This window comes from Nomascus leucogenys, chromosome 12 (genome assembly GCF_006542625.1).
Source record: "Nomascus leucogenys isolate Asia chromosome 12, Asia_NLE_v1, whole genome shotgun sequence".
Taxonomy (NCBI): Eukaryota; Metazoa; Chordata; class Mammalia; order Primates; family Hylobatidae; genus Nomascus; species Nomascus leucogenys.
In genome coordinates this window covers 68,628,739-68,644,425 of record NC_044392.1, presented here as the reverse complement: position 1 = coordinate 68,644,425, position 15,687 = coordinate 68,628,739, and the positions used below count along the sequence as shown (strand labels likewise).

General features: G+C 39.5%; 1 protein-coding gene across 1 annotated transcript; it reads left to right on the top strand.

Moving 5' to 3' along the window:
- The first annotated feature begins 12,702 nt into the window (after positions 1 to 12,702).
- On the top strand, positions 12,703 to 15,425 carry PRMT6 (protein arginine methyltransferase 6). The gene has a single exon (XM_003267861.4). The coding sequence runs from the start codon at positions 12,835 to 12,837 to the stop codon at positions 13,960 to 13,962; it is 1,128 nt and encodes a 375-aa protein (XP_003267909.1). The 5' UTR covers positions 12,703 to 12,834; the 3' UTR covers positions 13,963 to 15,425.
- The last annotated feature ends 262 nt before the right edge of the window (positions 15,426 to 15,687 follow it).

Here is a 15,687-nt window from a genome sequence, read left to right as displayed (position 1 = left end):
GAATCTGATGTCCCAGCAAGGCTCATAGTCACCACTTATAGAACATATAAAGGCTCCTTACAGATCTATGATCTTAATTAAAGAACCAGGACTCCACCCATTCATTGACTTCATTCACAACTGACAGGTGAGAAAGTACTCATTAACTGGGTAAGAAGAGGGAAAAAGGATACATAAAGAATAGGATTCCTCAGGGTAATGACTGAATATAGTTTAATCCAAATCCAGAGTGTCTATTAAGTGAAGACAGTGAGTAAAACAGGACTTATCAGGATTACTTCAAGTTTATCTTGCTTTTCTATGTTTCTAACTGCTAAGGCGTAATTTATTAGAGGATTACCTCCATTAAAACCCACCCTCTTAGCCTTTTTGCCAGCAATTCTTTCCAAAGCATATAAAAGCTTATTTCAGTTCTTAAGAAGCTAGTTAATCAAATGGATATTCAAGTTCACTTGCCTGGTGTCCTTTGCTAAGAGTTGACACTGAAATAAGGGCTTATAGCACATGCATTTGAGCTATTAACCATGCCTTCTAACTATTTATCTTCCTTCCCAGACTCAAAAGCTAAAATTTTGTTAGCCTGTCACTTTATTTTTATTCAACATATTGCATTTGGATAGCATCACTATTATATTAATGTAATGGATCATTTCTGCAGTTGAGTGTGAATACTATCACTTTTTACCCTTCTAGAGTTATTAATTTCAGTTTATTCACTGCATTTTTGAATGTAGCTGCACAGTAAATAATGCAACACAAAGAGGCAGTAACCTATTCACAAAGCCTACAACAAGGATATAAACCCAGTGGTGTATTAACTTTAAAAATAGATTAATCTTATCTTGTAAAAAGAAGATAAAAGATAGTTCTGTCAGTAAGAACAACCATGCTTGAGGCTGTAAACCATACTTGAGAATATAAAGAGAAGCCTGGAAGCATATGTTAAATTTTTCTTTCTGTCCTTGGAGAAAGCCTTCAACTCAGTGGACATTAAACACACCACACACACACACACAGACACTCATACACACACAAGCACACAAGCACATACACCTTCAGTCGTTCAGGTATTTCTTCATATTGGCTATGTTGATAAAGCATAAACCCAACAATAACAACAATAATTATAATGTCATCTCACAGCACTTTACAGAAGGCTTTATATATATGAGACTGAAAATTGATTGAATTCTTAAGTGTGGCCATTACACTGTCCAGTAATATCCTAAGGCATATAGATTATAAAACGAAGTAGCAAACATAACAGTATTCATCAGACTAACACAGTAGTTCAAACTAGCAACAAAATTCGGTGCAAATTAAATATCTGCAGAGCCATGTAGGAAAGATATTTGAATAGCCTAAGAATTATCCTCAAGTTTTTCAGAAAAGCCCTCAACATCATTTGTAAAACATAGACAAACCTGGATTAAAGGACTGACAAATGGATTATGAGCTCTTTGTATTGTGAGCTCCTTAGGGTGGACTGAGACTGCTTCATCCTCTCTTTCCTAAAGCCTAGCACAGTGCTAGCTATATACAAGGAGCTTAACAATTTTAAGGGAATAAACCAGCTAAGATTCTTAAATACAGCCTATTACAGAATAACTAGTGATACCCATACTACAACTCTGTTGAGTCAAACCCATGTAGGATTAGATACTAGCACAATATCTAAAGTGTTTTTTTCCTTTTGTGTATAGAAATAGAGTAGCTACAGGACAGAGATGGAAGAAACAAGAAGCTCACCTACCTTGTCTATTCAAAGTCGTTCATATGTAAAGCATAGTGTATAACATAATGGCTTTACAGGAAGCTGAGAACTGAATATGATACAGCAATGAAAATGAAGGAACTACTGTTATATGCAACCACATGGATGAATTTCAACACACAGAGAACCTAGACCAAAGGCAAGTCACTTTGCATTTTGTGTGTGTGTGTGTTGTGGTCTGCAAAATGAGGCTTATAATAGCAAACGCATAAGTTTTCTGAAGATTGAGTTGTCTCTTGTGTAAAAAAATCATAAAATAAATGTTAATCATCATCAAATTTATTAATGTTATGATTATATGTGTGGTGCTCCCCTAGCAGTGTGGAGAGATTGTATCCTGTCAGAAAGTAGTTTACAATCTGGTAGAAAAGATAAATAAGAGATGGATGTAGCTACTGTGTGCCTTTGTTTTTCCATTTGTTAAAATAGATAATAACACCCACCTAATCAGTTCACTGCACTCCAGCTTAGGTGACAGAGCAAGACCCTGTCTCTAATAAAGATATTAATAATCGTACTTATATAATAGATTTTGGTAATTGGAAATTATTTCCTAAAATATAAATGTCATAAAAACAAGGATTTGTCTGTTTTGTTTAGCCTTATACTTTTGGAGCCTACATGGTACTAGGTGGTTAGTAAATATATGTGTTGAATAAATGCATGTATGAATGAATGAATGAAGCATATAAAACACTTAAGAAATGCCTAGCACATGAAAAACATACAATAAGTTTTAGCTATCATTAATCACTTAATATATAATATGGTAAGAAACACTAACATATTTATTTACATAAAGTAGAAAATTTGAAGAGTTAAAGGACTTGTACAGAAAAAAACCCAAAACACTGAAATTCCTGACAGGAATGATAATTTTTATTTAAGAGGAACTGTGCAACAACAGAAACACAGTTAAATAAACTATGGTATATTCATAATTTAAAATAAAATAAACCACAGAAAGTGGAAAAAAAAGCCATACATAGTCACATAGATGACTCTCAGGAGCATATACTCTATTATTCCAGTTATATGAAGTTCAAACCAGGTCACCAAATATTTTATGGTATTATTAGAATACTTACTTTTGGGAAAGATGGAAAGTATAGGATTGGAAGGACATAGGGAGGACTCTAGTGCTAGTAATGTTTTATGTCGTGACTTGGGTAGTAATTCCACAATAACAATGTTACTGAAATACCCAGGGTTCAGTCTAGGTCCAGTGTAAGTCCTGCTGTACAGAAAGCCAATCACTGAGGGGATTATTGCCAAGGAAGAAGGCTTTAATTTGGTGCTGCAGCCGAGATCAGTGTTAATCCATCTCCCTGACCCACTAAAATTAGGGGTTTAGATAGCAGGGAAGAAATGTAATAATGTGTAAGAAAACAAGTAGGGAGGGGTAAGGAAGCAATCATGGTGAATGAGGGGTCTGGCATCTCATTGCCTGGACTGGTGATCTGGTGAGTTTCAGTTCTTTGATACTTTTTTTTTTTTTTTAAGAAGCCTGAAGGTCATTTCCTGAGGAAGGAACTCAGACAAATTAAATATAAGTTTTAAGTTTTAAGACCAGATGGGTCAATTTCTATGTTTATCAAAAACAAAAAAGTAAACAAAACCTATCTATTGATGAGACTATTGGGTCAGTTTCAATAATTCATTCTGTATGTTTATTATTACCCAGATTTGTTTTTGCTATCATAACAAATAACCCCAATATCTCAGTGTTCACAACAAAATGTACTTTGTTCTTTGCTTCCATTACATGAGAATGGTGGCCTGCTAGTTCTCCTGGGTTGACTTGGGCTCAGCTCAGCTTCACTTCATTCCAGGAATCTCCTTTCTGTGACCCAGGCTAGAAAAGTAGCTACTATTTGTGCATGCTTTTGATATGGCAGAGTTTAGAAACTCAAGAGTGACAGAGGCAAACTATGCAGCTGTATTAAAATTTTCTGCTCAGATGTGGATACATACAGCTTGTTCAAAACTTTGTTTTTCATCTATTTGACCCAGTCATTTCTGTTACCAGTAGAGGGTGTCAAAGTTCGCGGCATTTTGAACGAAGAATGGGACAAAATCCACAAATAAAGCAAGGAAAGAAAAGCACAGATTTATTGAAACAAAAGTACACTCCACAGAGTGGGAACAGGCTCCAGTAAGCAGCTCAAGGGCACTGGTTACAGAATTTTCTGGGATTTAAATACCCTCTGGAGGTTTCCCATTGGTTACTTGGTGTACGCCCTATGTAAATGAAGAGGCTAAAGTGAAGTTACAAAGTTATTTACTTGGTGTACACCCTTTGCAAATGAAGAGGCTGAAGTGAAGTTACAATGTTATTTACTTGGGCTTAGAAAGTTGGGGTTTTTCAGTTTGATTTAGTTCTAGGAAGTCCTTAGGTTCCCTGCCTCCAGACCCTATTGTCCTGCCTCAATCTCTACATGCCATGAGCCAGACCCATATTCTTCTGAGACACAGATTTCTTGGCAGATATTTTGAGTTTATCAAGCTTTGGTGGGAATATACCATTAGTCTCTATCCTCAGTAATTTCTCCAGCTGAAAATATTATTTTATGGGTATAAATGAGGTCCTATATTAGTGGAATTTGAGTTAATCAAAATTATCCTGTAGGAAGGAGTGTGGACTTGGACTTGGAACCTTCCTGAAATAGGAAAGCTTCTCCTCTTGGCCTTGAAGAAGAAGTAAGCTGCTGTGTTGCAAACGAGTCTGAGAGAGGACCACATAGCAAGGAACTGCCAGCAGCTTCAAGGAACTGCAAGTAGCCCCCATCCAACAATCAGGAAGAAAAAGGGAACCTCAGTCCTACAAATGCAAGGAACCGAACTCTGCCAACAACAATCACATGAGCTCAGAAGATAATTTGAGCTCCAGAAAGGAAGGCTGCCAGGTCAACACCCTGATTGCAGCTTTGGGAGGACATACCTAAGCGGTGCCTGAACTTCTGACCCATGGCCTCCGTGAGATCAAAAAAATAAATAAATAAACATAAAAACCATATTGTTTTAAAATGCTAACTGAATTTGTAGTAATTTGTTATACAGCAGTAGAAAAAAATAGTAGATGCTCCATTCCATAAACTCTAGATGGCCTCACATTGGTTCTTGTACCCTTCAAATTGTCTAGGTAAGCAGTGGTTCTCAAATTTCAGTGTGCATCAGAATCACATGAAAACCTATTAAAATGGAAGACTGCGGATTCTCTTCCCCAAAGATTCCAATTCATTAGCTCTAGGATGGGGTCCAAAATTTTGTAATTCTAAGTTTCTCAGGTGATGCTGCTGCTATTGGTCTAGAGACCACACTTTGAGAACCACCAGACTACCATGAGTATAACATGAGTATAATTACTTCCATGCACTTCAAATGCCCTCAGTAGCAAACTACGATGAGAACATAAGAATCTGATAAAAGCCAATAGTTGTCCAGTCTATCATTAATGGGCATTTGAGTTGATTCCACGTCTTTGTTATTGTGAATAGTGCTGCAATGAACATACATGTGCATGTATCCTTAAAACAGAATGATTTATACTCCTTTGGGTATATACCCAGTAATGGGATTGCTGGATCAAATGGCATTTCTGGTTCTAGGTCTTTGAGGAATCGCCACACTGTCTTCCACAATGGTTGAACTAATTTACATTCCCATAAACAGTGGAAAAGCATTACTATTTTTCTGCAGCCTCACCAGCATCTGTTGTTTCTTGACTTTAATAATAGGATTCTGACTGGCGTAAGATGGTATCTCATTGTGGTTTCGATTTACATTTCTGTAATGATCAGTGACACTGAGCTTTTTTTCATGTGTCCATTGGCTGCATAAATGTCTTCTTTTTCTTTTTTTTTTCTTTTTTGAGGCAGAGTCTTGCTCTGTTGCCCAGGCTGGAGTGCAGTGGCGCTGTCTCGGCTCACTGCAAGCTCCGCCTCCTTCATGCCATTCTTCTGTCTCAGCCTCCTGAGTAGCTGGGACTACAGGCACCCGCCACCACACCCGGCTAATTTTTTGTATTTTTAGTAGAGATGGGGTTTCACTGTGTTAGCCAGGATGGTTTCGATCTCCTGACCTGGTGATCCGCCTGCCTCGGCCTCCCAAAATGCTGGGATTACAGGCGTGAGCCACCGCGCCTGGCCAAATGTCTTCTTTTGAGAAGTGTGTGTTCATCTCCTTTGCTCACTTTTTAATGGGGTTGTTTATTTATTCTTGTAAATTTGTTTAAGTTCTTGGTAGATGCCAAATATTAGACCTTTGTCAGATGGATTGCAAAATTTTTCTCCTATTCTGTAGGGCGTCTGTTCACTCTGATGATAGTTTCTTTTGCTTTGCAGAAGCTGTTTAGTTTAATGAGATCTCATTGTCAATTTTTGCTTTTGTTGCAATTGCTTTTGATGTTTTTGTCATGAAATCTTTGCCTGTGCCTATGTCCTGAATGGTATTGCCTACATTTTCTTCTAGGGTTTTTATAGTTTTGGGTTTGACATTTAGGTCTTTAATCCATCTTGAGTTAATATTTGTAGAAGGTGTAAGTAAGGGGTCTAGTTTCAATTTTCACTTTTTCAATATGACCAGCCAGTTTTTCCAGCACCATTTATTAAACAGGGAATCCTTTTCCCATTGCTTGTTTTCGTCAAGTTTGTTGAAGGTCACATGGTTGCAGATGTGAGGTCTTATTTGTAAGATCTTTATTCTGTTCTATTGGTCTATGCATCTGTTTTTGTACCAGTACCATGCTTTTTTTGGTTACTGTAGCCTTGTAGTAAGTATAGTTTGAAGTCAGGTAGCATGATGCCTCCAGCTTTGTTCTTTTTGCTTAGGATTGTCTTGGCTATACTGGCTCTTTTTTGGTTCTGTATGATTTTTAAAGTAGTTTTTTCTAATTCTGTGAAGAATGTCAATGGTAGTTTAATGGGAATAGCATTGAATCTATAAATTACTTTGGGCAGTATGGTCATTTTCATGATAGTCATTCTTCCTACCCACGAGAATGGAATGTTTTTCCATTTGTTTGTGTCCTCTCCTATTTCCTTGGGCAGTGGTTTGTAGTTCTCCTTGAAGAAGTCCTTCACTTCCCTTGTTAGCTGTATTCCTAGGTATTTTATTCTCTTTGTAGCAGATGTGAATGGGAGTTCATTTATGATTTGACTCTGCTTGTCTATTGTTGGTGTATAGGAATGCTTGTGATTTTTGCACATTGATTTTGCATCCTGAGACTTTGCTGAAGTTGCTTATCATCTTAAGGAGCTCTTGGGCAGAGACTATGGGGTTTTATAGATATAGGATCATGTCGTCTGTGGTACATATACACCATGGAATACTATGCAGCCATAAAAAGGAATGAGATCATGTCCTTTGCAGAGACATGGATGGAGTTGGAAGCCATTATCCTCAACAAACTAATATAGGAACAGAAAACCAAACGTCACATGTTCTTGCTTATAATTGGAAGCTGAACAATGAGAACACATGGACACAGGGAGGGGAACAACACATATTGGGGCCTTTCAGAGGGACAGGGGGAGGGAGAGCATCAGGATAAATAGCTAATGCATGTGGGCCTTAATACCTAGGTGATGGGTTGATAGGTGCAGCAAACCACCATAACACATGTTTACCTATGTAACAAACCTGCACATCCTGCACATGTATCCTGGAACTTAATATAAAATTAAATTAAATTTAAAAGAAGTCATATGTACTTCATAATTATATACACTAATATGTACCCATAAAATTTACAAAATAAAAAAGCATGACATAGCCAAAAAAAAAAAGCCAATAGCTGGCTTTCTTTCATGTTAAAGGTTTGCACAAAAGAATAAAAAAGAGAGAGAAGTTCTATTAAATGATATTCATTAGGCTTAATATCTGAATTTCATTAAGCTACCCGATTCTCATTATGCCTTAGGCAGGTAAGCAGGTGTATATTTCCATGGATGCACTGAGACATAACTTTTCCCCACATTATAATTTACATTCCCGTTTTTCTTTACTATTTTTATTATGGTTGGCCTGATTTATAGTAGAAATGGTTAAAATGTCATAATCAATATTTATACCTGAAATTGTTACAGTTCCATATTCTGTATTTTAAGAGGGCTCAATAAATATAAAATGAATTGATAATTATTAATTAAGTGTATAATATCCTTGTTTATACTACCTAAACAATTCAATACAAACTTTTTTTAAAGATACACCTGCTCATAATAATATCAAGTAGCTATGAATTTGCTATTCATCTGTTTTAGTATGGGGTTTAATAGCTGGGCCAATACACCACAGATCTAAAAGACACTATATATATCAAGATAATAACATATACCTAGGCTTTCTATGTTTGATGTTCCAATTTGTTTAGACACAAAAGTCACCACTTCTGTCTTTATTTTCTATAAATTTTTTTTTAACAGAAGTACTTCTTTCTATGCTGGCAGCTTCCAAGTAACTGCAGAATGGCAAGAACTACATCATTTAATGACTATTCATATCAAAGAGATAGTTATAACATTTTTCATGCCATTGCTCCTTTACCCTTCCTCAACACACACTTTGAGAATTACAGTGAATTTTTGAAATCCTGAAGGAACTATCTTCAATCCTTACACTAGGCTTTAAAAAACATTTTTAAATAATATACCTTTGAATAAAAAAGGGAAAGAAATTTTGAAATAAGTATTTGTGGGAGGATATCACATCAGCACATCCAAGATAAAATAATACATGAGAGTTGAGACTTAAAAGTGGTATAATAAATTGCTAGTAAAAAAGCATAATAATAATAGATAACATAACATTAACACAAAAATATAAGTTCCTCAGAGATAAGAATGTTTGCTTTTTGTTTACCTTATTCCTTATTTCTAGAATGATAAAAGTCCAGAATGCCTGTTGAATAAATGAATGGTTGAACAAATAAATGAGTGTGTTTTATACAGAAAATAGATCATGATTCTCCCACTCATCCAAAGCACAACTGTGAACCTCAGTATACTTGGGAGCAACAATCTGGAATATGGAAAGGTTCAGATTCCAGCACAATGCACTAGGTTCTCAGCATAAAAGTGAAAAATACAAAATCTTGGTGTTCAAATGTCCACAGTCCAAAGCCAGATATATAAATAGTTCTGATACAATGATACAAGTGCAAAAAGAGTTATATGTATTAAAGGGCCATAGACTGGCTGAAAAAACAACATTTGAGCATTAGCTAAAAAGATGAGTGAGAGGAGGGAAGAGTACAGGCACCCAAAGCAAAAGTACAGAAATCCCAAAATTCATAGTGTTTTTGGAGAGCAGTAAGCTGTATATTTCAAACTTTTAACCATGACCTGAAGCAAGAAATATACATACAGCACTGCACTTTTTTTTTTTTTTTTTTTTTTTTTAAGACAGAGTCTCACTCTTTCACCAGGCTGGAGGGCAGTGGCGCAATCTCTGCTCACTGCAACCTCTGCCTTCTGGGTTCAAGTGATTCTCCTGCCTCAGCTTCCTGAGTAGCTGGGACTACAGGCACGTGCCACCACGCCCAGCTAATTTTTGTATTTTTAGTAGAGACAGGGTTTCACCATGTTGGCCAGGATGGTCTTGATCTCTTGACCTCGTGATCCGCCTACCTCGGCCTCCCAAAGTGCTAGGATTACAGGCATGAGCCATGAAACAAGTTTTATTACATAATACCCACCTTTATTCATTTGACACATTTAGTATTTTCTGATCTATTATTTCTTCTTAATAGTGGTCAAGATGCACTAAATTAATTTCAAGATCATTTGTTTGAAAAACTGGGTTTGAGCATTGAATAGACGTGGCAAGCAGACCGCTGAAATGAAAATACAAAGGATGCTCTGCCAGCAGAACTCCAACTCTTCTCCCATGAAGAGTTGCTGCTGAGCTGTATGGCTTAGGGAAGGGCTATGATCCAGGTCCCTTTCCTACTTAAAACATCTCATTGTGGTACAAAAGATCAGTAAAGAACTCCTTCTCTGTATCAAATAAAAGTGCAGGAGAGGAAAGTGCAACAGGCCTTTTTTAATCTGCTCTAGGGATAATGTTTGGTGCTTACCATTATTCTATCTAGAAGCATTAAGAGTGTTTAAAATTTATACTATTCTCATTTCTGGGAGCATTCTACATTCTGTCTATATCTGGATCTACCTCAGAGTTTACCAAGTCGCATTGTCACACTGAACTAATGAAGCAAAACTCTCTACTCCTTCCTGTATGAATAATAATTTGTGCATCCACAATAGACTTTGTTCAAGACTATTTATTGAGCACTTTCTATGTGCCAGGTTCTGTTTTAGTGCTAGGGACTACAATAGTGGGAATACAAAAGTCCAAGTCTCCTGGAGTTGATATTGTATAGAAAACAAATAAATTAATTAAATACATACAGATAATAATGAATGCTAGGAGGGAACAAAATAGTGTCTTAGGTTTGAAAATATTATTTAAGGTAGCCAGGAAAGGCCTTTTTCATGAGGTAACATTTAAGTTGAGACATGAAGGATGAGAAGAAGCCATTAAAGTGAAGTGCTAAGGAGAAAAACAATTTTCTCAGCACCGGAAGAGTACGCATGAAGACCTGATACAGGAAAGAAATGTGTTATTAGAAGCCAGTATATCTTGAGCCCAATGAAGAGTTGAGAAAAATGGTATGAGATGAGATGGGAAGTTACCTGAAGTTACTGAATTGTTCCAGTAACTAACATGGGAAGCTACTGAAGAATGACAGGGTCCAATGGGTTTTATAAAAGCTTATTCTTTCAGCTATGTAGAGAAGGGATTAGATAGGGTTGAGATTAGAAGCTAAGTGATCCCTTAGGAGACTAATTTCCAGGCAAGTAAATATGGAAGATTAAACTAGGGTGTTGACAATAGAAATGGAGAAAAGCAGATGGATTCAAGATATATTTTGGAGGTAGAACCAGTGAAACTTATATTCAGAATTTTCTTAAAAGAGACCATAAGGAAGTGAACTGAAAATTGGGTGAAGGAATGAATGTCTTTAAAAGGAAAAGGTGACATTTTGAGTAAAGAAAGAATGGCAAAAGTATACACTAACAACCTATTAATAAAAGTAACATATTAAAGTGGTCACATTTACAACTCTAATCTGATGTCCCACACTGGGCCTCAATTATCTTAAAATAAGATATTAAACCAAGGCAGAAAAAGAGAAGAAAAGCTTCAAAGTTTCTAGCCTTAAATGGTTGAGCCCAGGCCACTGAAAAAATATAATTTACCCAATTAAAATAACAAAGCAAGATTTAACTAAGATCATTTTAGTGAGAAACTGTTGTTCTCACCCTGGCTGCCCATTAGAATTCCCTGGGGAGCTTTTAAAAACTAGAAGCCCAGGTTCCACTGGAGTGATTCTGATTTAATTGGTCTGAGGTAGACCCAGGCATAGGTATTTTTTAAAAAGCTCCTTGGAGAATTCCAATGAGCAGCCAGGATGGAGAGTCTTGAGTTAGAAGTAGAGTACAGCTAAGGATGCCACATCAATAAAACCTATTCTTCTAACGAAAGATTAATAGAGAAAATAGGATGAAAGAACTTTGATCCCAGACAACAAATACAGGCCTATTGGTTATAAGGACATAATTCAAGATCACAAGAAAATAAAAGTCCATTTTCCTCTGTGTGACTTTTTTTTTAAGGTGGCAGAAAATGGCATTATGCCCACCTTGTTAATAACACGGACACTCATATAGATGCCACACATATTTAAAAATATATTTTATTTCCATTATGGACAACAAAAAGAGAGTAACAGCTGACGGGTGACTACAAGAAAAACAGAAGAGAAAGAGGAGAGTGTCAATATTGCCCAGACAAGGAAACACAGGAAATAATCAATTGCATTGAGAAAGTGATCAAAAGAAATGGATTCCGTTACTTCTGAGAGAAAAAAATGTATATATATATAGAATACACCTAGCAACGAGTTTGCTTGTGTCACATGGCTCTTGAGTCTGCACTTTTCAGGATTTAACTCTTGAGAGAGCCACAGAATTATCAGAGCAGGGCCGAAAGCCAAGTAACTATTCTTCTAAGTAGAACCAGAAACATAATTCTTCCCCAACTGCAAAGAAGATTCGCTGATGGGTGAATGGGCAACTGAAGGCCAAAGAAGTTCTATTACTTGCCCTAAATCACTCAACTAATTAGTGGTCATACTGGAATCAGAACAAAGATTTTGCATTGTTGGGTTTTAATTTTGTTACGTTTGCACTCTAACTTCACTGAAAACAGAAAAAAGAAATGCGTAGTGCAATTTCTAAATTGCCACAGCTGGAGCACTTTAAGAGCTACAACTGTCCAGTTAAGGCGGTAGTGGGTGGATGGTGCCGCCATGTTAATTCGGTGGAATAAAACCAGAGGTGAGTTAGGCCAGGCACGGTGGCTCACGCTTGTAATCCCAACACTTTGGGAGGCCGAGGCGGGCGGATCACCTGAGGTCGGGAGTTCGAGACCAGCCTGACCAACAGGGAGAAACCCTGTCTCTACCAAAAATACAAAATTAGCCGGCCGTGGTGGCGTGCGCCTGTAATCCCAGCAACTCGGGAGACTGAGGCAGGAGAATCGCTTGAACTCAGGAGGCGGAGGTTGCAGTGAACGGAGATCGCGCCATTGCACTCCAGCCTGGGAAACAAGAGCGAAACTCCGTCTCGGAAAAAAAAAAAAAAAAAAACAGAGGTGAGTTCAGCAGAAGAAACAAAGGTGGATTATTAGTCTTAAGTGGGCGTGTCTACTTCAGGAACGGAGTGAAAGCAGAAAACTGAGGAGCTAAGGGTGGGAGGGGGAATGAAAGGATCTCAGAATGTGGGCGTCGTGGGTGGGAAAAGGGATGCCAGGACACCAGAAGAGCAATACAAAACAGCTCCCGTGGGCAGGCACGGGAAACCTTCCGCGCCGCCGGCCGGACGACCCCGCAGGAAGTAGGAAAGACGAGCGCGCACTACAAGTCCCAGAAGCCCCCGTTTCCTGGAGCCCGCGCCGTGCCGCGCTACGCCCGCCGGGAGCCGGCCAGAGCGGCCAAGATGTCGCAGCCCAAGAAAAGAAAGCTTGAGTCGGGGGGCGGCGGCGAAGGAGGGGAGGGAACTGAAGAGGAAGATGGCGCGGAGCGGGAGGCGGCCCTGGAGCGACCCCGCAGGACTAAGCGGGAGCGGGACCAGCTGTACTACGAGTGCTACTCGGACGTTTCGGTCCACGAGGAGATGATCGCGGACCGCGTCCGCACCGATGCCTACCGCCTGGGTATCCTTCGGAACTGGGCAGCACTGCGAGGCAAGACGGTACTGGACGTGGGCGCGGGCACTGGCATTCTGAGCATCTTCTGTGCCCAGGCCGGGGCCCGGCGCGTGTACGCGGTGGAGGCCAGCGCCATCTGGCAACAGGCCCGGGAGGTGGTGCGGTTCAACGGGCTGGAGGACCGGGTGCACGTCCTGCCGGGACCGGTGGAGACTGTGGAGTTGCCAGAACAGGTGGATGCCATCGTGAGCGAGTGGATGGGCTACGGACTCCTGCACGAGTCCATGCTGAGCTCCGTCCTCCACGCGCGAACCAAGTGGCTAAAGGAGGGCGGTCTTCTCCTGCCGGCTTCCGCCGAGCTCTTCATAGCCCCCATCAGCGACCAGATGCTGGAATGGCGCCTGGGCTTCTGGAGCCAGGTGAAGCAGCACTATGGTGTGGACATGAGCTGCCTGGAGGGCTTCGCCACGCGCTGCCTCATGGGCCACTCGGAGATCGTTGTGCAAGGATTGTCCGGCGAGGATGTGCTGGCCCGGCCGCAGCGCTTTGCTCAGCTAGAGCTCTCCCGCGTCGGCTTGGAGCAGGAGCTGGAGGCCGGAGTGGGCGGGCGCTTCCGCTGCAGCTGCTATGGCTCGGCGCCCATGCATGGGTTTGCCATCTGGTTCCAGGTGACCTTCCCTGGAGGGGAGTCGGAGAAACCCCTGGTGCTGTCCACCTCGCCTTTTCACCCGGCCACGCACTGGAAACAGGCGCTCCTCTACCTGAACGAGCCGGTGCAAGTGGAGCAAGACACGGACGTTTCAGGAGAGATCACGCTGCTGCCCTCCCGGGACAACCCCCGTCGCCTGCGCGTGCTGCTACGCTACAAAGTGGGAGACCAGGAGGAGAAGACCAAAGACTTTGCCATGGAGGACTGAGCGTTGCCTTTTCTCCCAGCTACCTCCCAAAGCAGCCTGACCTGCGTGGGAGAGGCGTAGCGAGGTCGGAGGAGAAAGGAAGATCCCACGTGCAAGTAGGGGGAATATCTGTCTCCCTTTTCTCTCATAGCCTCTAGGGAGGGAGAGTGACTTCATTCTCCATTTGAAGAGATTCTTCTGGTGATGTTTACTTAAAAAGTGATTCCCCCTCAACAACGGATACAGCGTGCTTATTATTGGGCATTTAAGCCTCAAAAGCATGTAGTACTAAGCACTTGTATTTCCGTATATTTTGTTTCTTGGGGGAGGGAGGGGGAAGAACACGGATGAAAATGTCAGTTTTTGAAGGGTCCATGCACATCCCTGACACCTCACACCTCACACCTTTATCTAAGTCTGAAGCTGGGGAGAAAGGGTTCATTTAGACTTCATACATTTCCAGTACGACTTTAGTATCTCTCTAGAGCCATATTTTCTCAGTCTGAATTAATTCCCCCTCCCTAGGTGCCTGTAGGCTATGGTACTTCTTCCTCATTGTTTTCTAAGTAAACTTCACTACTGGTAATTAAGGGGAAGGATATGAGGAAGCAGTTTAAATAGCCCTGTTCTCATTACTCTGACCACATACATCATAGGGTGCTAAAGTTGATGAACACATTAATCCGTTAAATAAAATGGACTTTGTACAGCATACCTAAGAAACTCAGAAGGTGCATTTAGGAGAAAGAGACCTGAAAGACAGAAATAGTATGGATTTTTAAAAATTCTTGTCTCTACTATTACAACCAAAAAACAAATATTTCATGTATGTCCCATAAAAATATTTGTGTAATTCTTATGAAACAGGCTGGTAGAGGAGGTTTCTGAGCCTAGCCCAAGGGCTTATTCCTCACCGTGGGTAAATTATTTAAACTCACTTAATTAAGGAAAATATTTTCCCAGCTAGAAAAGTGTACTCATTCTCATGTAAACTCTCTCATTTGGAGGGATCATGTGAGTTGGCCTACTTACAAGTAGTGAAAGTTCCCTTTTCAGTTTTGTTTTGTTTTGTTTTTTTCTCTTTCACTCAGCCAAATGTGAAAGTTGTGAATTTAGGAAAATCACTTGTAATGAAGTGTGAATCTTGTTATCAAATTTATTTCACTGATGTTTCCCTCCTTATCCTTGTAGCCAATAAAACATTGACAGTCTCACGTTTTATACATGAAGTAAAAAGCCTTGTGTGCTATGAGTTATAATGCGTTTGCCTTTTTAATATTATTAGTTCTTAAGTGTTACAGCCCCTTCAGAATATAACTTCAGGACAATTCAAACTATGCTTAATGTATGATTTTCGAGCTTCTGTATGCTAAGAAAATAGGTGTGAAAAACTGATGTTTTGAAAAAGCCTAACATTTATTGTAATTCTGAGTTTTCTGCCCTTTTATTCATTGCATATTAAAGTATTAGAGTATAAAAACTAATTTGCTAAACTTTGGTTGTATATAACACAAGATCTTCCATCATGGAGAGACATACATGTACAAAATTATCAATTTACAAGATAATTGAGTAGCAAGCAGTACAGTTATAACCGTCACCATTTTGATGCAAAGATAGTGATCATCTCATGTAAATGCTACAGTCACAGCAAGCTAGACTTAAGCTAGAAGAAAAATAGAGCTCCTTATAAGGTGTTCTATGTTTTAAATCAAGCATTTCTTTAGAGTTTTAGTGTGTGATTTT